Below are 22,500 nucleotides of genomic sequence, written 5' to 3'. Positions count from 1 at the left end.
GGATGTTGGGTGTTGGGTGTTGGATGTTGGGTGTTGGATGGAAGATGTTGGGTGTTGGATGTTGGGTGTTGGATGGAGGATGTTGGGTGGAGGATCTTGGGTGTTGGATGGAGGATGTTGGGTGTTGGATGGAGGATGTTGGGTGGAGGATGTTGGGTGTTGGATGGAGGATGTTGGGTGTTGGATGAAGGATGTTGGATGTTGGGTGTTGGATGTTGGGTGCTGGATGGAAGATGTTGGGTGTTGGATGTTGGGTGTTGGATGGAGGATGTTGGGTGGAGGATGTTGGGTGTTGGATGGAGGATGTTGGGTGTTGGATGTTGGGTGTTGGATGGAGGATGTTGGGTGTTGGATGGAGGATGTTGGGTGTTGGATGTTGGATGTTGGGTGTTGGATGGAGGATGTTGGGTGGAGGATGTTGGGTGTTGGGTGTTGGATGTTGGATGTTGGGTGTTGGATGGAGGATGTTGGGTGGAGGATGTTGGGTGTTGGGTGTTGGATGGAGGATGTTGGGTGTTGGATGAAGGATGTTGGGTGTTGGGTGTTGGATGGAGGATGTTGGGTGTTGGATGAAGGATGTTGGATGTTGGGTGTTGGATGTCGGATGTTGGATGGAGGATGTTGGGTGTTGGATGGAGGATGTTGGGTGGAGGATGTTGGGTGTTGGATGGAGGATGTTGGGTGTTGGATGTTGGGTGTTGAATGGAGGATGTTGGGTGTTGGGTGTTGGATGTTGGGTGTTGGATGTTGGCCATTGGATGTTGGGTGTTGGATGGAAGATGCTGGGTGTTGGGTGTTGGATGTTGGATGTTGGGTGTTGGATGTTGGATGTTGGGTGTTGGATGTTGGGTGTTGGATGTTGGATGTTGGGTGTTGGATGTTGGGTGTTGGATGTTGGATGTTGGATGTTGTATGTTGGGTGTTGGATGGAGGATGTTGGATGGAGGATGTTGTGTGTTGGGTGTTGGATGTTGGATGTCGGCGGTGCTCACCTGCAGTGGCTTCCTCCGCACTCCCTACCGCAGTATTCACTGTCCCAGTCATGACTCTGTCCCACCCCAGGGTTGGCCCCCCCTGGGGACTGGGACCCCCCCACACTCTTCTGGTACTCTGACTGTAGGTGGGAGAAGCCCTGGGGGACAGACACATTAGAGAGAGGGGGGGTGGGGGGTGGGAAGGGAGGGTTGTTAGGGTACGTCATCATTCAAGCATGTGTGGTTGTATCTAATGTACGTGATGATGATTGTTGTGTGTGGTATTGTCAGCTTTGTATCTATTGCATCCAATCCATCAATCCACTGGACTAAGAGAGAGAGAGAGAGAGAGAGAGAGAGAGAGAGAGAGAGAGAGAGAGAGAGAGAGAGAGAGAGAGAGAGAGAGAGAGAGAGAGAGAGAGAGAGTCTACAAGATTTACATTCTGGTTCATGGCTCACACTAACCTGCTCATCTCTGGGTCACACTAACCTGCTCATCTCTGGGTCACACTAACCTGCTCATCTCTGGGTCACACTAACCAGCTAGTCTACAGGTCACACTAACCTGCTCGTCTACAGGTCACACTAACCTGCTAGTCTCTGGGTCACACTAACCTGCTAGTCTCTGGGTCACACTAACCAGCTAGTCTACAGGTCACACTAACCTGCTCGTCTACAGGTCACACTAACCTGCTAGTCTCTGGGTCACACTAACCTGCTGTCCAGGGGGCGGGGAGTGGAGGGAGGCCTGCAGCCCCATCTGGTGGGACTGGACCTGCTGCATGCGGATAGGCTGGTTGAGTAGGGAGCTCTGGTGGAGGGAGAGCTGCTGGTGGAGGGGGGGGCTGATCTGGAAGGTGGAGGGGGGCGAGGCACTGAGGCTGGGGAGCATCTGGGATTGGCTGAGGGTCCGGGAGAGGGCGTGGCGGGGGGCGCCGGCGGCGTAGCTCTGCAGGTCCGACAGGGGGAACCCCCCCGGGCCCATGTACGGCGAGGAGGGCTGGGGGGGCACGCTGTAGAGGGGGCCGTTGGCCGGCATCATGTGAGGGGAGTGCTGGCCGGGCTGGGCATTTTTAGACTCGACCGGGTCATAGCTCTGTGTGTGTGGGGGGGGGGCGGAAAAAGAGGGCGAGACATCAACAAGCAAGAACATCACTTTAGTCACGTTTCTCTGACTCCGACAGGGGAATCCCACTCACATCAGTTCCACACAATTCCAAAGGCAGAAATCAAGCATTCAAGAAACGCTAACGACTTCGCGCCGGTTCGGTCGCCTCCCCGACAGTTGCCGCTGATAAAACGCGACAGGGGGACTAAACCAGAAGATGTATTCGACGGATTCGACATTCTTCCATTAGCCCTCCCCATCCTTTCATAGGCTTTAAATGTCAGTGTTATATATGTATATGTTTGTGCTGTATGAGATATGCCCAGGCCTTCTCATTAGGTGTCATAGCGGCTGACGTGATCTATGGCTGTCTGCTACGGGGTAATGGCTTACATGTACCCAACGCTGAGGCGCAGACACAATCAATGAAGGGGCGGATGGATGGATAAAGTTGGGGGAGAGAGAGAGAGAGAGAGAGAGAGAGGGAGAGGGAGGGAGGGAGAGAGAGAGAAAGAGGGAGGGAGAGGAGGGGGAGAGGGGGGTAGGGAGAGAGAGGGGGTGGAGAGAGAGAGAGGGAGGGAGGGAGAGAGAGGGAGGGAGAGAGGGAGGAGGGGGGGAGAGCTGGGGGAGAGAGAGAGAGAGAGTGGGGAGGGAGAGAGAGGAGGAGGGGGAGAGGGGGGGTAGGGAGAGAGAGAGGGGGAGAGAGTGAGAGGAGGGGGAGAGAGTGAGAGAGAGAGAAAGAGAGAGAGAGAGAGAGAGAGAGAGAAGGATACATCTGCAGGGTCAAGTAGAGAGATGAAATGATGAATGAGAGAGAGGAGGATGAGTGGAGACAGAGGGGAAGGACTGGTTTATGTTCACTATTGGAGAACAGGCTCATTGTAAGGCATGGGATGGACTCAGGAATGGTGTCAAACACGCTGATTGCCTTGATACCTGATTGCTACAAAGTTCGGTTGGATTCATTCCATTCCTCATTCCATTCCATGCATTACAATAAGCCTATTACCGTACTATGAATAATAAAAAAGAGGGTTTCCAGAGAAGCTTTGTAGCACTAAGATCGTCCACTATAGTCTACAATATGGCCAGGGACAGATGTATTCTTAGTGCCGCGAAGATTTCACAAGTTGAGGAGACGATCGAAATATGAGATTTTCTCCATTTCTCTCTTATACCTCTTTCCCTATGGCAGATTCAAATGAGGACACCATTTTCGGAAAAAGATGAACGTCGTTAAGAGGGTTTTTAAAAAACGAGACAGTAAGTAGTAGTAATCAGCCTCCACTTGTGTTTGCGCGCGTGTGTGTTTTGTGTGTCTTTAAGTCACAGACAAAAATGGCAACAGGTGCACACTGACTCGCCTTAAACAGCACTCAGCCGACTTTACCAAATTACCTCCAATTTCTTCCCTCACCCTGATTCACGTCAGCTCTGAAAGACTATTGAGTGACTCATTAAAAATACTATTTAACGAGAGTCACTCTGAATAGAGAAGAGATACATCTGTGTTCTTGTTCTGAGTCTGAGTCTGAATGAGAGGGAAGATTCACAGTTATTCCTCTCCGTCTCTCTCTCTCTCTCTCTTTAAATGGCTGCCAATCAACAGACACATCAATCAAGCTCCAGAATGAGATGTTTGACAGAAATGTGTAATTATAACACGAAACCAGGGACGAGAATGGTCTTTAATAAAGAACCTGAAATGAGGAAGAGAGGCGGATGAATCGACTATTCATGCCTGTAATCAAGGTGCTTGTTTCCGGCTTGTAAGCCGGGGAGGAAGTGGGAGGGGAAGGGGAGGGGCTTAGTATGCTAATGTAATTTGGGGTTGTGTGATGGGAAAACAATGATAAAATAGAAACGGACTAGGACGTAAACATATGTAGTCTGTCTCTCTGTGTCTCTCCGTCTCTGAGAGAGAGAGAGAGAGAGTGTTATAAAACAACCACTCAGTTTTCTGTTCCGTACCCTTCTATTTTATCAAAAGCAGAGTGTTATGTTGATGTCGGCCAGGCGGCTATAAAAAAAGATAATCTATAAACTCGTCCACCACAGTAGAGAACCGGTAGATGTGATAAAAGCCTGAACCCATACATTGCCTTCTCATCTAAGAGAAACAGCAGAACTAGGAGGGCCAGCAAGTTAAAGCCGACACACACACACCACACCACACACACACACACACACACACACACACACACACACAAACACACACACACACACACACACCTTTTATCCCCCCCTACCCGGGTTGCAAATCAGACAAGCGAGAACGATGTGTTTGAGGCCTAATTTTCACCGTTCTCTTTGGAGCACACCCCCCTCACACACACACCCACACACACACCCCACCCCACCCCTCCCTCCCTCCCTCCCTCCCTCGGGAAGAGAAGGAGGAATTCTCCATCTAATTTATCAGCCCTTATATCTCCAATGACCCATGTATACCAAAGACATGACCCCCGCCGTTACCTTGGTAACCAGGCTGGCTCTGTAGGCTGCCAGGGCTTTCAGGTACTCTTTCTTGGCCGCCTCAGTTTTCCTCTTGTAGGCCTGCAGAGAGACGACGACGACAACAACAACAACAACAACAACAACATCAACACAAGGTCAGAGACAGGGGTGACATTAGCTGTTTAGCCTAGCGAACACAGTGTTTATTTATCTATTCCCCATACAGTCCTGTATGAACTCTGTGATGCCTGTCACCAGGCTGCGCGGCGCTGTCCCTGACCAGTGGAAAACAGGAACACATAAACATGAAGTAGCATTAGCATTTCGATTTTGTGTGTCGTTTCTCTTATTTTTTCTCCCACAGTCACAGAAAAATGCTTCGCCGTTTGTGTGAGAGGAGATGAAAAGGTAGAGAGACTAAAGAAGGCTGTCTGACATTCTCTCCCTTCTCATTTCTTTTTTCCTTCCTTTGCCGTTCCGTCTTCGCATCCATTAAAGCCCCTAAATCATAGTTGATGTGCCATCAGAGCGCTGAGACAAACAGAAAGCGTTCCAAACAGCATTAGCGACCTGAAATGATGCGTTGAGATGAATTTAATTTAATCTGTATTAATGTGTCAGTCATGTGTTGTTGCTAACAGTAAAGGGCTCTGCACACAGCGTGCGATTTCTGTTGCGTGTCAACGTTCCATTTTGAAGTTTGAATGGAAGTCTATGAGAACATCGCATTTACCCACACACGGCCCCGATTTTAATCGCACGGCGAACATTCGATTCCATTCATTTGACAGTGCGACAAAACTCGCACGCCGTGTGCTTTGTCCCATTCAAAATGAATGGAATCGAATGTTCGCCGTGCGATTAAAATCGGGGCCGTGTGTGGGTAAATGCGATGTTCTCATAGACTTCCATTCAAACTTCAAAATGGAACGTTGACGCGCAACAGAAATCGCACGCTGTGTGCAGAGCCCTTAAGGCTCCCACTGCCTTTCTGATGGGAAGAAAGCAAGTAGCAAGTCTGTCTTCTAATGAATTGGCTGTGTGTGTGTGTGTGTGTAGGAGGTGGGGGGTGTCTGTGTGTGTGTGTGTTTGTGTGTGAGTGTGTGTATGTGCGTGTGTACTGTGTATATATGTGTGTGTGTGTGTGTGTGTAACACGATTCCATGAACACGACGGCTAATTACAGCTTCTCATATCCACTCTCCCTGAGACTATAGAGAGAGAGGTGGTCTGTAGGGGTAGAGTTACTATCAAGCAATCATGCATTTCAAAGTCACACAGACAGACACAAAACGCATGCACACACACACACACACACACACACGCACACACGCACACACACGCACACGCACACGCACGCACACACACACACACAAAACGCACGCACACGCACACACACACACACACGCACACACACACACACACACACGCACATGCACACACACACGCACACACACACACACACACACACACTGTATATACACCAACTAACAGACGCGCCCCCCCCCACCCCCCCTTCTCCCAAGCACTATCCGTTCTATAACAGCATGAGAGAAAGAACAGAAGTGAAGTGGGGGAGGGAGGAGAGGAGGAGTGGATGTACACAACCACCACAGGCATGAATATACAATACATATCAGGCCCCCTCCCTCTCTGCTTTGCTGCCTCAGAAAATACATACAACACCCCCCCCCCCCCCTAACCCTAAAAAAACAAAAACAAAAAAACCCCATCCTCGAATCCTACAAGAGCATGACTGGGCATCGGCATTACGGGGCAAAGTGTTTAATGTTAAAAGTGGTGACCTTCCCGCCCTCAACCCTTAAATATTGATAGAGCCTCCGCTGCCTACTTAATGAAGCCCAAAGTACTCCCAGCAGCTTTAATTCCTAATTAATTTAACGCCGCTAATGATTCGCACAGCAAACGGCCACGGATACTTTAAAATAAATTACCATGCCTAAGGATTTGTAATTATTCCAAAGTGAGTGGATTCATTAGCGTCGCGGGCCTTCGCCGGCTCCGTCGCGGGCCGCAGGTCGGGGGACTGATAGAGAGAGTCGCGGAGAGCGCTTGGCATGGAGCATATGCTACCTCCGCGGTCGCTAGCTCCGATGTGTCGGGGATGTCCCAGCAGAATTAGCCCTCTTAATTGTACCTTAATGAAATGTTCTTGTTTGATAACCAGTTAATTATAGGAGACAATAACTCCCTCAACCTCCGCGCTGACACGAGCCAAGCGATTACCTCCTCACTTACTCCCTGTCTCTTCCTCTGTCTCTTGTCTCTGTCTCTCGCTCTCTCGCTCTCGCTCGCTCTCCCTCTTCCGCTCCCTCCCTCTCCCCCTCTCTCTCTCTCATTCTTTCTCTCTCTCTCTCGTTCTTTCTCTCTCTCTCTCTCTCTCTCTCTCTCGTTCTTTCTCTCTCTCTCTCTCTCGTTCTTTCTCTCTCTCTCTCTCTCTCTCTCTCTCTCTCTCTCTCTCTCGTTCTTTCTCTCTCTCTCTCTCGCTCTCTCTCTCTCTCCCTCTCCCTCTCTCCCACCAGCCCACCTCCAGCACACAGGAGAGGAGATGGAGTAGTGGTGTGTGTGTGTGTGTGTAGCAGGGGGGATGAGGGAGAGATACAGATGGGGGGTTTGTTTGAAAGCTTGTTGTTTTCCAGGGTGAAAGTATTTTCCTCTCTGTCTCAGACTGCCCCCCCCCCCCCCCTTGCTGACCTTTCTGTGAAACGTACCAGCAACACAACAGACTCAATTAAATACAGCTAAGTTCTCTCTTCCCCTCCGCCTTCATCACTGCTTTCACTTTACAGCCCAAAATAAGGACTGATCTTAAAAATCTCAACAACAAAAACAACAAAAACGTTCTTTTGTGCTTTCCGGGGCGATTTTCTTTTTTAACTGCTAGTCACCTTGAGGAGCAACAAAGACAAACTGAACCATTGATCTCCGAAAACACAAAGCAGAGACCCCTGGGAATTAAACGCTGTGTATGAGAATGTCCCAGAACAGCTAAATAAAAGAGAACATGAGAAATGAAAACAAAATAAAACAACATACAAAGAAATGCCTCTGCTAGAGCTCAAGGCCACCGCGGTGCAAAACAAAAAAAGACACTCCGGAGCGCTAATAAATAAGACAATAAGAACTCAAGCAAGAAGTGAACCGCGCTCTAAGAAAGAACATTATAGAACTTACAACAACGTTCCAAAATTCAGAAAAAAACGTAATCAGACCCAGTCGTTCGCTCGTGGTCTGTTATCTTTTCACGTGAATTCTGATCTTGGTGTTTGGGAACACAGGTAATCAGGAACAGAGGGGTGTATGCGTGTGTCGGTTCAACTCCCTGCGCCTGTGTTTACATTCTGCTTCTCCTGGCTCCACGGGGTCTGTGACTTTAAAGTACACTTCATCTGTAGAGCAGGGACACACATGACCAGCCAGCGCTGGAACACACAGCATGACTGCTGGACATAGGGTGCATCCATAAAAAGAGAATGCATTTCATTGGGACCGTAAGGCCACATCACAACTATTACTATTAGTCTGTAATTTACAGGGTTGAGTCGACGGTTTGGCGACGAGTCATCGGTAGACGGACAGAGATGACGAGGGGTCTGTCCGTCCGTGTCCGTTTTCGTACACCTTTTCTTTCTTTTTTTTACGGACCGAAAAAGGAGTTTGAAAACATTCCACAGTCCGTTCATCAGTTTAGCCAAAAAGAACCACGGTTCCGCATGGTTGTTGCTTGATTTGAACTGATGACCTCATCCAGCCCGGCCCATACAGTAATGGTAGCCTCGGGGATAGTGAGTTGAACTGGTGATCAGAAGGTCATGAGTCCAAATCCCACACCACCACTAGGGTGCCCCTGAGTAAGGCCCTTAGCCCTAAATGACTCCGGGGAGACTGTAATCCCTGTAATCTCTAATTTACATTTACATTTACATTTTTGGCATTTAGCAGACGCCTTATTCCAAAGCGACTTACAATCAATACATTTGAATACTAAGCAAGTTAATCATCAATCCACCAGTCGTAGCAGGAAGAGTAATCCAGCCCGGGGCCATTGATAGAAGGAAAAACGTTCTCCTATCACCTTCTTCTAAACTTTTTTTTTTTTACACTGGAGAAACAGAGAAACAGTACAAGGGGGGCAATATAAGTTTTTAGGGACACAGTAGAGGGGAAAGCGGGTGTCTTTAGCAGACGCAGTGCTGAGGGGCAGAAGATGTCTGTGTGTGTAATTGTAAGTCGCTTTGGATAAAAGTGTCTGCTAAATGGTAAACATTTAATTACAGTGGTTCATGTAAATCCTGTAGCACCATCCCCTTCACAGAGGCATTTTTAGAGTACCGTAACGCCTGTATCGTTTTGGAATGACATCATCGTTCGTGTTTGGGGGGGGGGTGTCGAAGCCTTTGATTTACCACATGGACGCACAACCAAATGGAAGTGGAAATTAAGATACAGAAACAGCTCCTGAAATGTCGATTTTAATGGTGAAAATGGACCTTTCATAATCCCTTTCCCACAGATAATCCAGTGAAGGACAGACCTGTTTCATCTGCGCTTGTGGAGAGAGAGAGAGAGAGAGAGAGAAAACGCAAACCTCCGACAACCAAGAAGCTCCGAGGCACCTGAATGTACAACCTGAACCAGGGACACGAAGGGGTTAAGAAGCACAAACAATAACATTTCAGTAGCAGATGTCCTTGAGGCGAGGGGAAGGACGGACCAGGCGATTGCTAATCTTGTATTCCCAGCATGATCCAATCACCAGGCAGCAACAGATATAAATAAAAGGGCAGGAAATGAGGAATTCACATTCAAGGGTGTCAGCGGCCAAATGAAGATGCATGGTGAAGAGGCTAGGTTTGTGTGTGTGTGTGTGTGTGTGAGTGAGTTTGTCTGTGTGTGTGTGTGTGTGTGTGTGTGAGAGTTTGTCTGTGTGTGTGTGTGTGAGTGAGTTTGTCTGTGTGTGTGTGAGTGAGTTTGTCTGTGTGTGTGTGTGTGTGTGTGAGAGAGTTTGTCTGTGTGTGTGTGTGTGTGTGTGTGAGAGAGTTTGTCTGTGTGTGTGTGTGTGTGTGTGTGTGTGTGTGCGTGTGAGTGAGTTTGTCTGTGTGTGTGTGTGTGCGTGTGTGTGTGTGTGTGTGTGTGAGAGAGAGAGAGAAGAGCCCTGGTGAAGGGAGGTAGGAATTAACTACAAATAAAAGGACAGACACCGCTTCCAAAGTCCAGCGGCACAAAGTAGGTTTGGGGAAAAACACACTTAGAGAGGGAGAGATAGCCAGGGTTTGTTTGTGTGTGTGTGTGTGTGTGAGTGTCTCGTCGGAGAATGGCCTGCAGTTTGTCATAGAGACAGGTGCTTTTATTTGACACGCAATAGGGCCCTGCCCCCGACTGGAGATTCTAAAAATATGAGTCTGTGTGCGAGCGAGCGAGTGATCTGGCCCGGGCCATCAGACTGTCTCATTTTCCATTCATTTCACAGAGTCATTTGTTACTACGGTAACCCCTTTGACTTCTTCTGTTGGAAAAAAATCGAATTGACCGAAAACTAGAGTGAGAACTTTCTTTGGGGAAAACTTCATCATCGATCTATACCAGCTACACTTTATTATGGTAGTATTGACATTTTAATCTAGACGTTTGACCGTAAGAATGTACTTCATGAACCTAAGTTGTTCTATATGCTTCACAAGTCTTTGGTTGAGTGCAAAGGGTGTGTGTGTTGTGTGTGTGTGTGTGTGTGTGTGTGTGTGTGTGTGTGTGTGTGCGAGCGTGCGTGTGTATGTGAGTATGTGCGTGTGTCTTTTGGCGTGTGTGCTCGTGTGTGTCAGCCTGTGTACGTGCGTATATGTATGTGTGTCTCGGTGTGTGTTTGTGTGTGTCTGTGTGCGTGTGTGTGCGTGTGTGTGTACCTGTTTGGACTCTTCTCCCAGGCTGTCCCACATAGAGGCCACTATCTTGGACACGTCTCCGAAGGTGGCGTTGGGGTTTGATCCTTTAATGGCCGCCTGGGTGTCTCTGAAGAACAGGGCGTACGCCGACACAGGCTTCGAGGGCTCGTTCGGATCCTTCTTCTTCTTCTTCTTCTGTGGTTTAGGCTTGGGCTTCATCATCTCTGAGCTGGGCCGCTTCTCGCCCGTGATCTGGAGGACCATCAACAACAAACAAACAACATGGAACCTTAGTAAGACCGTATGTCTGGCCCTTCCTCTGCACAGCTTAGGGAGAGAGCTTTCATTTTAGAGTGAAAAAGACCTACAGCTTTTCACTGTGAACTACAACCACCGTGCAAGATCTTCCAAGCCAAGACTTCTCAGTTCTGAAAAGGCATCTCTCATAATCTAAACCATAGCTAGGCTAGTCTGCAACATGTATCCTCATTGTTTTGTCAACTGATTCATCAAAACAACATGAGCAGCGCATTCATTAGCGGACGACCACATTAGCGAAATTACCTTTTAATCTAACATTTGCCGCTCTTTTTTCGCAAAGACTTCCATTAAGAAACGGTAATCAATTCCGACTGTTGTTCGACGGAGCCTAAACTATTCCACATCTGTTTGTAGGAGCTTTGTTGTGGCGGTTGAATAAATATGAGGCAAATGGAAGCGCAGCACCCTGATAGGAGAAGAGATGATAATCGCTTTGTATTCATACATGGACAGTCACCACTGCGGGAGGCCTATACGGGAGAGAAAATATTGTCTTTCTGAAAATTAGCTGTTCGTGTTCTTTAGCCTAGCGACAGTGGGGGCTCGGCAACGTACTGTATGGATGGCAATAAATATGCAACAACAGTAAAGCAACTAGATATTGAATTATACATTAATGTTTATTATACATCCACGTTTTATGTTCTTCAATCCCTCAGGTAAACACAGGAACAGACCCAGCGGGAATCCTGATTGGGGGGAGTCGTTTCTATAGGCTTTGTTGTATGGATTTACATAAATTAAATTAGTGTAACTTAACGAGTGTGTATCCCAATGTCCTTATGCAAAATGAAAGAGCCGGGTTGTTATTGAGACGTGGAAATGAGACAAATGTATTCTTCCTCAGGCTTCCCCTGTTCTGCTGAAATATGTCGCTTCTGAGAAGAAGAAAGACATTTCACACGTGTTTGGAGAAGCAGTTAACGCGACCCGATTTCTGTCCCCTGATTTTGTCCCGAACTGTCCCAGGAAGTTCTTTGGAGACCTGACAACAGTGAATATTGTGTAGTGTGTACACTGCTTTCGGTGAACTCACTTGTTCAATTCTATTGTATTCTATCCAGTAGTATTCTATTCTATTCCATTTTTTCTGTTTTTACTCAATTATATTGGTCATATTACTGACTCAAACTCTAGTATTCTTATTGAGAACATCTTCTTGCTTCACTGTTATTATTGCTACCATAGACATTAACTCTGAAATATCTTCAGATATCTATGTTAACATACAAACAGCAGTAGAATCAACAAGGGACATGAAAATGCTTCTAAAATTATAGAACGAAAATGTGATTTTTCAGAGTTATATGTTTTTTTCCCCTCCTGTTTCCTGTCTTGATATGAATTAGCTACAGAACTAGCAAATGCAATTAAGGCGATGGCATGGTGATAATGGATTCTCCTATCAAATCCCTCATGAAACAATTGAAGTTCCTCTGACAATAACGAATTGTACAGGTACCAAACAACGAAATTTGGGAGCACCAGGGGAGCCCCCCCTCCCAAATTTCGTTGTTTGGTACCTGTACTATATCAATGACAATAAAGACCATTCATTCATTCATTCATTCATTCATTCATTCAACACAAAGACGTGCTACAGAAATGCAACGTCCTTCAAATTTGAACAAGAAATTTGCAACCTGTAAGACGCCAGAAACCTGAGAATGCAAACAGACGTTTAAAGATACCCACAGAGATCCAGTCTATCGTCAGTAATTGCCATATATTTACTGTCATGACAAAGCCACACACCATGTTATTAACAATTTGCCTTCCCAACACCTTCCAACCCAAACAGCAAACCCCCTGACTATCCCCAGAGGGTCTACTGTAAGTTAGCCAATCAAAAGAAGCATATTCCACACCGGTACCTTAGAGTGTGAATCAGCTTCTTCTTCCTGATTGGAGCTGGAGGGAGAGGGGGTGGCCGATTTACTTCCTGGCGGAGAGGGGGAACCATGGGTAAGTGGGCTCCGTCCGACCTGAGAGTTCAGTTGGGACAGTGCGTTCATGGGGTGGTGGAGGTGGTGTTGGTGGTGGTGGTGGGGGGGGAGTATCCTAGGTGACCTGTTTAACAGGGCCTGGCTGTGGTGACGGGCGTGGTCATAAAGAGAGCCGTCAGGGTGATGGCCCAGCTCCTGCATCTGGGACGAGAGAAGAACACCAGCTTTAACCTACCACTTCAACTCTAACACATTGTGATGTTAGAATTATACGGTTCTATCTCCATTTTTGTCAAAATTGAGTTCTTTACATAATCTGATCCATTAGGTGTTTATTAATGCCTGTGTGGTGTTATTTTTTAAAATGTTGACATTTTTGAGTTAGTAATTCATAAAATACAAAGGTTCCATCTCACAGAACATAATGGAATGTAAAAACGTATCTCAATATCTCTGAACGACCCTAAACGGAGATAGAACCTTATAATTCTAAACTCACGACATATCTTTTTAACATTCCCAATTTCACTACATACTGTAACTTCTTTCCTTTGGTAACGTCTTTATCTTTCAACAAAATTGTTCTATTTATTCTACATTCCCAATTTCTGTGTTTTTGTGTTCTACATTCTCAAATTGACAGAATAATCTTGAAAACTGTTGGGTTAGGTGAGGGACATAAGTGGGTAGGAGGACAGAGAGAGGCGCCCCTCAGGGTTCACCTTTGAGACCGGTCGGAAAGCACTTAACATGATTCCCCCCTCCTCCTCATGTCTGAGGAACACACCGCGCATCCCTCTGCTACACAGCAGTACTGCAGCCATTTAAAGAAAAGAGTTGAAGTCACAATTTCTGTGTTGCAATGTCAAGTGAAGTCCTGGAGTACAAACGCCCTTGAATAACATACTGTATCATTCATCATAAAAAGATGAATCCGACACAGCATGTTTCCCTTTAGCGAAGTCATGAATGCATTAAAAAACGTTTTTGTGTTGGTCTTTTCTGCTAGCCATGGACCTTTTGTCATTTCTTTCTGATGTCCCTGAAATTCAGAATTGGTCACAAGACTGCTTGACTGCCATCTTCCCATAGTGGATCATTAAAGTGATTTGTGTCAAGCAGGTGACAACATGGCTAACACAGTGCCCTGCTTAAGTGATGGGACAGTAACTAATTGTTTATTCCTTTGGCTCTACACTCCAAAAGTATTTGAAATCAAACAATTCCTGTGAGGTTAACACTAGGAGCGCAATGCTGTTTCGTCTACTTTTAGCCTGAATGAAAACTCTGAAACCAAGAAGCCAAGGAGTCATGGCTGAGGAAGAAACGGTCCCAAACATGGCTTCATGTCACACAAGAAGAGAGAAATGAAAACAACGCTACTTCTAAAAATGCCTCTGTTCCTATGCGCAGAGAAGCATAGAACCGGGGAAAATGATTAGCGTAATCTCACATGAATAAATGTGAGTCTGCTGAAAACGAATTTTCATGCAACATGGAACAAATGAAATGATATACTGTATATGATATATCATATATATGATATATATATATATATATATGATATATATATATGTATATAACGTAATCAAGTTTCAAGTGCATTTGTTTGCTAGAAAGTTTTTCATTCAAAAAGAAAGTCGATTTCGGCAGATGCACAGAGATCAGACGTTTTCTTGTAGTTGGTCACCCGGTTTGTGCACATCTCTGGAGGGATTTTGGTCCACTCCTCTTTGCAGACCCTCTCCAAATCCTTAAGGTTTCAAGGCTGATCCTTGGCAACTCGAAGCTTCAGCTCCCTCCACAGATTTTCTATAGGATTTAAGGTCCGGAGACTGGCTAGGCCACTAGACCTGAATGTGCATGTTCTTCAGCCACTCCTGTTGCATTGGCTGTATGTTTTGGGTCATTGTCGTGCTGGAAGACCCATCCACGACCCATGTCTTTGTCAGTGGGCATACTTACAAAATTGGCAGGGGATCAAATACTTATTTCCCCCACTGTATACAGCCTATTGCATTATTTGAAAATGTACAGCGCTGTAAATAGTGTCATTCTTGCACAATGCACAACGCAAGTCATTTCACACGACTTTGATCGCAACATAAGCAAGATGGAAATGTATCTGACACATTGATTGTTGTCATGTCATATCATGTTGGAGCGGGGAGGCAGCGGGGAAATGTTTGCATCGTTTGAAACACGTCAGACACACACGCACGCATGCACGCACACACGCACACACGCACACACACAGAACTAATTTATGTAGGTGGGCAATTACAGTGGACGGCTTATCAGACAGCGGAAACTGCAAATACATTATCAAGCAGCGAAAATACACTGATTACATTATATTCTGTATTATAAATATAATTGTATTTGTTCCATGTTGCATGAAGATTTGTTGATGATTACAGACATAATCAAATGTAGGCTACTGCAATGACTTTGCTGCGGTAGCTATAGCGTGCAACACACAACTGGGAGACATACTGTACAGTTTATCATTCATAACTGTACATACACATATCATAATATCTTATCAATATTGCACATGTATAGAGTTGCTGCAAAATCTCTGCAAAATCTCTTTATAATACTGCAAAATCGCTGGGTGGGTCCTGAAATGTGATCGAGTGCAAAGATAGAATTAATTTTTTACTCACAGGGTCAAAGGACCCCACCCATGGCTGTTCTAGTGTTAAGGTAGAGCTGAGAGTTAAAGCAAAGCCTACAATCAATACTGGACATTGACACTTACCAGAAACTCCTGTCAAGCCAATTGTCCCATTATGTTTGTAGTGTTGTTATTTCTGAATGGTGAAACCAAGGTGTGCACAAATACCATTCATATGTGTCAAATAAAAGTTGTCAATCTCTACTTTAACCTCATAGTAATAGGTTGATTTCAAATTCAAGCCAAAAGAAGGTAAAATGAGTCTCTGTCCCATTGCTTACACAGGCCACTGTATGTGTAACATCTGCAATGTAAGTCGCTTTGGATACAAACGTCAGCTAAATGGCATATATTAGGTGAAAGGGGTAACAAGTTGGCAGCCGATTTTAATGTTCTGAACATGAAAAATATAAATACATTTCAGCGTTGTTGAAAATCAATGACACATTCACTAGTCAACTAACGCAGCTTTCTTTGTGAGCCTGCTAATAATGTCAAGTATTACAGTTAACTAGGTAGCAGTGGGGATTACTCACCGAATCCATTGCATTGCAGTATTTTGGCTGCACTATTTTGGCTAGCGAGTGTGTGTTGTGATTTTCAACAACATTGAAATGTATTTGAAATGTATTTCAAAATAAAAATCGGAACATTTTGATTGGTTGCCGACTTGTGTACCCCTTTCACCAGACAGTGTCACATGTTAAGATGAAAAGCTGCCCTTCCATAATCAAATGCGTCAGGGGGTGGTACTGTGTCTCTAAGTTTATTATTGGAAGTTGACCCACAAATGGAGGACACACACTCACACACACAACTGATTGAAAGTGCAGTCATCAGAACAGCCCCCCTGCATGTTATGCTCTTAGTAACACAGCATATCTTTAATAATAACTACATACATCAAAAGCATTTATTCAAAAACTGCATCCGGACAAAATGAATCTGCACGAACCAAAGCCAGACCATAATTCAAGTGTGAATGGAAATAGTGTTGCAATTTACGGATCAGAAAATAGTGATGAACTAGCATTTATTAGCCTTGTTAAACATTCATGAGTTTAATAATATATTACACATTAGCATTGCGCTAACAAGATCAGATTGCTGGCATGCAGAGTCCCAGCATCTGACGTCTCCTTAAACATAAGTAGAGTGTCTGAGATGAAGGCTTGCTACTAACTCTCTAATCATAATGGGCCCCAGTTGGTAGGCTAGCTGGTGTTAAAACCTAAACCTACTGCAACGTTGTGATGTTGTCGACAACTCTGCTCTTGCTTTGAAACGCCGGGATATTTACAGGACATTAAATTTCATGTTTGCCTCAGCAGCAGCGCTAACAAAAGCCAAGCTGAACAAAGACATTCCTTTTGCATTTCAAGTAACCATCCTCTGCTCTAACCCCCTCAACACCCCCCTCCCCCCACCAACCCCTCTCCAACCCCACCCCTCAACCAAAACACAACCCCTCCAACCTCTAATCATAATTCAAAACACCATCACTCCACTCTTCTCAAACATGGGAGAAATAGCTTCAGCAGAAAAAAGAGAGAGAGAGAGAGAGAGAGAGAGAAAAAAAAGAAATCCATTAATTTTCCATTTTCTGCGGAGCTGCTCTTTAAGGGTCCTCACAAACCAAGCAGCATTGAAAAACCAATTAATCAAACATGAATAGCCTATCATAGCTACAGCGAGCCTATTTCCATAGCAACAGCCTCTGGGCGACATCGTCACCCTTTAATCTGAGGCACACTATGTTTCATACAAACAACAGGACAGGACAACGAGCCGGGCTCAGAGTGGTTATAGGTGCTGGATGTATGTGTAGTTTGATATTGGCATATCTATCTGTTTTAATAGAAGTGTGGAGAAGGTCTAGAGACAGAATGAATAACCTATCTTAGATGGGGGTGGGGTGGGGGTGGGGGGGGGGGGAGAAGACCACTATCAATCATGTTCTTTTTCTCTTTCAACACAAACCCTGAATAATTCATGATATTTGTTGTGAAATCCAGGTTATATACATTCTGCCGTTGTTAATATTCCAGCTCATATTTCGTACATTCACTTAAATCAAAGTTGCTTTTTCATTACAGCTGAGTGTTCGAATTCAGCTAATGAGGCCAAACCAACAACGCGATGACAGTAATAGTAGAATATATAGAGGATGAAATCATCCACACACCAATCCTCTGATTTGATTCGCTGGCCCATCGTTTGTGATGCAAGGCGGGGCAGCCATGGGGGTCATCAGATAGTGAAATGCATACGCACTAAGGCACTATGACACCCAAATGAATATAGAGCTAAAAACAATTACATCGTAAATCACATGTGAAAGTGCACTTCCATGTTATAAGTGAATTGAGTTGATGGATGACACCAGACTAGTTAAAGGCTTCCCTCCTAACACACGTCATGTGACGGCGGCTGGTGAGACCGGGAACAAGTCGGGAACAACCGATTTAATGTTCAGACTTTTATTCTGAAAAATGTGAATACATTTCAGCGTTGTTAAAAAATCATTGACCCACTCGCTAGTCAACTAACACAGCTTGTTTTGTGAGCCCTGTTAACAATGTAAAGTAGTGTTGTAGTTAACTAGGTAGTAGTGGGGAGATTACTCACCGAATCCATTGCATTACACTGTTTTGGCTTGACTATAGCGAGTGTGTCGATTTACAACCACGTCGAAATGTATTTACATTCGTCAGAATACAGATCGGAACATTTAGTCAGGTTGCCGACTTGTTCCCGCTTTCACCAGCTGCTGACACATATTTGTCTCTGGACAACATGTCACCTCTCGTCCTCTGTCACTTCTGTTTGTCTTTGTTTTGTGTTGTTTGTTTTTTGGTTCCCAGTTAATTTTTAGTTTTACTCTTGTTGTCTTTTGTTACCTACCTTTTGTGTGTTTCCTGTCTGTGTTTTTGTCTTCCCCGCCCTGATTGATTTCACTTGTTCCTGATCATCCCTGCCTGTGTATATTCTGTGTTACTGATCATCCCTGCCTGTGTATATTCTGTGTTACTGATCATCCCTGCCTGTGTATATTCTGTGTTCCTGATCATCCATCTCTGTGTATATTCTCTGTGTTCCTGATCATCCATCTCTGTGTATAAAGTCTGTGTTCCTGATCATCCCTGCCTGTGTATATTCTGTGTGTTCCTTTGTCTTGTTGCCAGTTTGCCTTTTGTGCCTCCGTGTCAAAGCTTTATTTCTCAGTGTATAGTTTTTCCTAGTGTATGATCTCCACTAGTTTTTTTACCCTGCTTTTTGATGAGAAGATGTTATGCCTTCTGACCATTCTGATTGTTTACTTGTGTACTGAACCCTGCTCTGCCCGCTCCTATCCTGACTGCCTACCCCGTGTATCGAACCTTTTCTGCAAGTAAAAACTATTTTTTATCTTTAGGGTTTTAAGTTTTGGTCTCTGAGTCGTGGGTTTGAGTCCCTTGCCTACGAACACACTATTACAAAACAGCCATTCATAAACTATTGCAAAGTAAATAGTTATGCTTGCCCTTGTAATTTGTAAAAAATCCATTAGCAGCCTTAAAGATAACAAGGCCACATACCCAGTCAGTCCGTGAACCAACCACCTACACATCAACAATATCCATTTTAATGACATTTAACACCATCCTAGACTAGTCACACTCCGACAGTTTGTGTGACTGATAATTACTTCAATAATTACTTCAAGGTACTTTAAATGTGTCTGAGTGCTTTCAGTTTGGCCTTCCACCTGAAACGGAGCGAGAACTTCTCCCGTAGCCCCGTCTGTCGGCGCGAGGATAAATAAAGCAAAGGTTGACGGCTGAACAAACAATATGAACCAACCTGACAAAGGTTGCCGGTTGCCATAGGTACTGTATGTTAATTCCTAATGGTATCACTTCTGGTTGGTCGGTGAGGGGGAAGTGTGGTCTGGGTAGCATGCCTCTATTTGGTCCTTCCTGTCTGACTGGCTAAAGGACAAAACAATATGTTCTCTCTGATTCTAATATGAATCAGGGGAGGCCGGCGGAGATGGAGATCGGAGGACGGGGCTCATTGTCATGCATGGAACGGAATGAGGAACGATACAGTATCGCTGCTGAAAGAAGAAGGAGGGAGGCTATCAAACACGTGTGTTTGAAACCATTCCTTATTCCGTTCCGTGCATTATTACAACGGTTCCCCCGTCCTCCGATTTCTGCCTCCACTAGCCTCCACTAATACGGACAGTGATGCAGCCAGAAACGATGCGATGGATTATCTTCATAATGGGCTCCTTTTATAGATCTTTATTGATGACTCAGTGTCTCGGTTCCGAGAAGAAGCATTGTTGTTTGAAGCATCTTAGAGAACAAGTCACATTATAAACACAGGGCCACACGCACACAGCCAAGCTGCACCCAAACAAATCCACCCACATTGGAACACTCCTAGACAGTTTAATATTAGACTTTATGACGAACACAGAACAGATGTAAACCGCGAGGCAGAGGCAAAGAAACTTTGTGCCTACTGTGTTGCCGTTGTTACGGTTGCCAGGTTGGTATTCACATCTTGTATATCATAGTCAAATAGGAGTCAAATAACAAAGGCTTTCCAATTATGCGCGGCACATTGTGTTCAAGATGCAATATCAGAATTGCTATTGTTCCTGTGCTCCTCTGACCTTAGCTTTGAAATGGTTTCATCCCTGCACCGATTGCCTGCAACCTTTGATTTAGCTAAGGGGATTTGACCAGAGGCTGCAATGCCACGGTGGTAGTATATGGAGAAAGAAAAGAAAGCTGGCTACAGAGAGAGAGAGAGAGAGAGAGAGAGAGAGAGAGAGAGAGAGAGAGAGGGAGGAGAGAGAGGGGGGGGGGGGGTTAGAGAGAGAGAGGGTGAAAGAGAGAGAGAGAGGGAGAAAGAGAGGGGAGAGGGAAAGGGAGAGAGAGAGAGACACACACACAGGGAGAGAAACAGAGAGAGAGAGACAGAGACAGAGAGAGACAGAGACAGAGACAGAGACAGAGACAGAGACAGAGACAGAGACAGAGACAGAGAGAGACAGAGACAGAGACAGAGACAGAGACAGAGACAGAGACAGAGACAGAGACAGAGACAGAGACAGAGAGAGGGGCTTAGAGCCATGGAGCACCACACATCTAGTCTGGCTTTGTCCTGAGACTGATGGGCTTTATAAGAAGCCTTATTATGGGCTGTAATAAGAAGCCAGTGATTTACATGGACTGATGACTAACTTGATAATAGACAAACACACTACAGTCTGTCACCACCAGGCTGGTGGCCTGTTTTTACAATACCGTAGCTCCTGCACTTTGTATTCTCAATCCATATCTGTCCATTGTCTATTCATGTTACATTACATTTACAATGTTGGTATTTAGCAGACGCCTTTATCCAAAGCAATTACAACAAATACATTTGTCTAAGTGAATCATCTATCATCGATCAGTCATCGCGAGAAAAAGTAATCTATGCTAGGGCCAGGCTGAGGGGCAGTCATACATAATGCTAGAAGAAGGAAGAATTTGAATTAAAAAAAAAACTATTTTATTTACAGAGACATGCATAGAAACTGTACAGGAGGGTAGAGGGGATGAAGAGGTCTTGGGAGGGACAGTTAAGGTGTATCCTTACTAGGCTTATGTGAGCCCTACAAGCATTGAATGGTAGTGTGTAGCCTGCTGACACACACCAGGAGAGGCTGGTGGAGGTAGACATCGGAGGACAGGCTCATTGTGAAGCATGGTGGAATGAGGAATGGTATCAATCATGGATTATGCAGACACAGCACAGACACAATGCAATATGTCAGGAATCAAATAATCAATTCAACTTGAGATGTGTTCAATGGTTCACTTTGGTTGAATACAGAATTTGAAGTCCTAATATACTGTGACAGCTCAGTTTTGAGCCAAACCTCATTGTGTGATGCCAAAAAAATTATGATTCACAGTCAGAATGACCCAAGGCCAACACAACTTCTGTAAACAGGGGGAGGCGGGGAAAGCCAGGCTAGAACTGGACAAAGATCTAGATGTATTGAATACAATTCATCTCACTGATTAGTTTTGATGTAAACACGGACAGAATCCTCTTGCAGGTGAAAGGAGAGTGGTATTTTGTTGTACTGCAGGAACCTCTAGACATCCATTTTGTTTGAATAATTGCCTGGAATCTAGATGGATGGATTGGCTAGTGAAGAAAACCTGAGAGTATGTTTAATACATACACCAGTGTCAGGCCTCAGCCTTCTCTCACGATACAGAACCAATCGTCAATCCTTTGACGAGACGGGTTAAACCCAGTCGTGTTAGTGCTGGGCTAAAACATCAATACGCTGCCTTGTGGTTCCCAAAAGACTGGGAGTTGATGAACCCTGTCTTCAGACTAGTCCCAGGCCCAGGACTGCTTCTCCTCGCCCTCCTCCCCCCCCACCCCCCCACCCCCTTCCCCCCCTCCTTCCCCTCCTCCCCCCCCCGTTCCCCTGACTGTAGCCATCTCGTTGAGAGAGTGATGGCTCACTCCGCGCAGGTTCACAGTTGCTATTGTAAAATCACCCAGCGTTTAATTGAAACAAATGACTATAATAATAGAACATTATCCCTGCAGGCTCCCAGCCATGACAGCTTTAATTAGAGCAGCATTCAGGACTGATCCTTCAAAGCACACTCGCCGTGGCGTGCGGGGCGGACGGGGGGCTGCGGAAGGGGGGAGCGGAGCGGCGCTGGTAAACACAACCCGCCTCAGGTAGAGCCGGAGAGAGCCTCCGCCCGCCACTCCTACTCCCGACAGCAGAGCCTACGGGCCCTCACCACCAGCCTACTCCTCATTCGCCCTCAGGGCAAAACGCTAACAACTTACTTCCTCCAAGATATTTACTCTTATTCCCCCCCGACCCCCCCTTTACTCTCTCTAACCCTCCACCCCTCCCTCTTTCTCTCTCTCTCTCTCTCCCTCCTCCTCCTCCCTCTTTCTCTCTCTCTCCTCCTTTCTCTCTCTCTCTCTCTCTCTCTCTAACTCCCTCCCTCCCCTCCCTCTTTCTCTTCTCCTCTCTCTCTCCTCTCTTCTCTCTCTCCTCTCTCTCTCTCTCTCTTCTCCTCTCTCTTTT

General features: G+C 45.5%; 1 protein-coding gene across 1 annotated transcript in view; it reads right to left on the bottom strand.

Moving 5' to 3' along the window:
• Nucleotides 1–12,907, bottom strand: part of LOC308171235 (TOX high mobility group box family member 2-like) — a gene marked incomplete at both ends in the record, with an annotated part of 14,410 nt that extends 1,503 nt beyond the window's left edge. Inside the window, 5 exons of the mRNA XM_080546078.1 lie at nt 993–1,132; nt 1,690–2,070; nt 4,558–4,638; nt 10,461–10,691; nt 12,635–12,907. Coding sequence (XP_080402204.1) covers nt 993–1,132; nt 1,690–2,070; nt 4,558–4,638; nt 10,461–10,691; nt 12,635–12,907 — 1,106 coding nt within the window. The remainder of the gene's footprint in view (nt 1–992; nt 1,133–1,689; nt 2,071–4,557; nt 4,639–10,460; nt 10,692–12,634) is intronic.
• Nucleotides 12,908–22,500: the final 9,593 nt, after the last annotated feature.

This window comes from Nansenia antarctica, assembly GCF_963989245.1.
Source record: "Nansenia antarctica genome assembly, chromosome: 15".
Taxonomy (NCBI): domain Eukaryota; kingdom Metazoa; phylum Chordata; class Actinopteri; order Argentiniformes; family Microstomatidae; genus Nansenia; species Nansenia antarctica.
Note: the sequence above shows the minus strand (reverse complement) of the source record. Positions and strands in the feature narration are given on the sequence as shown.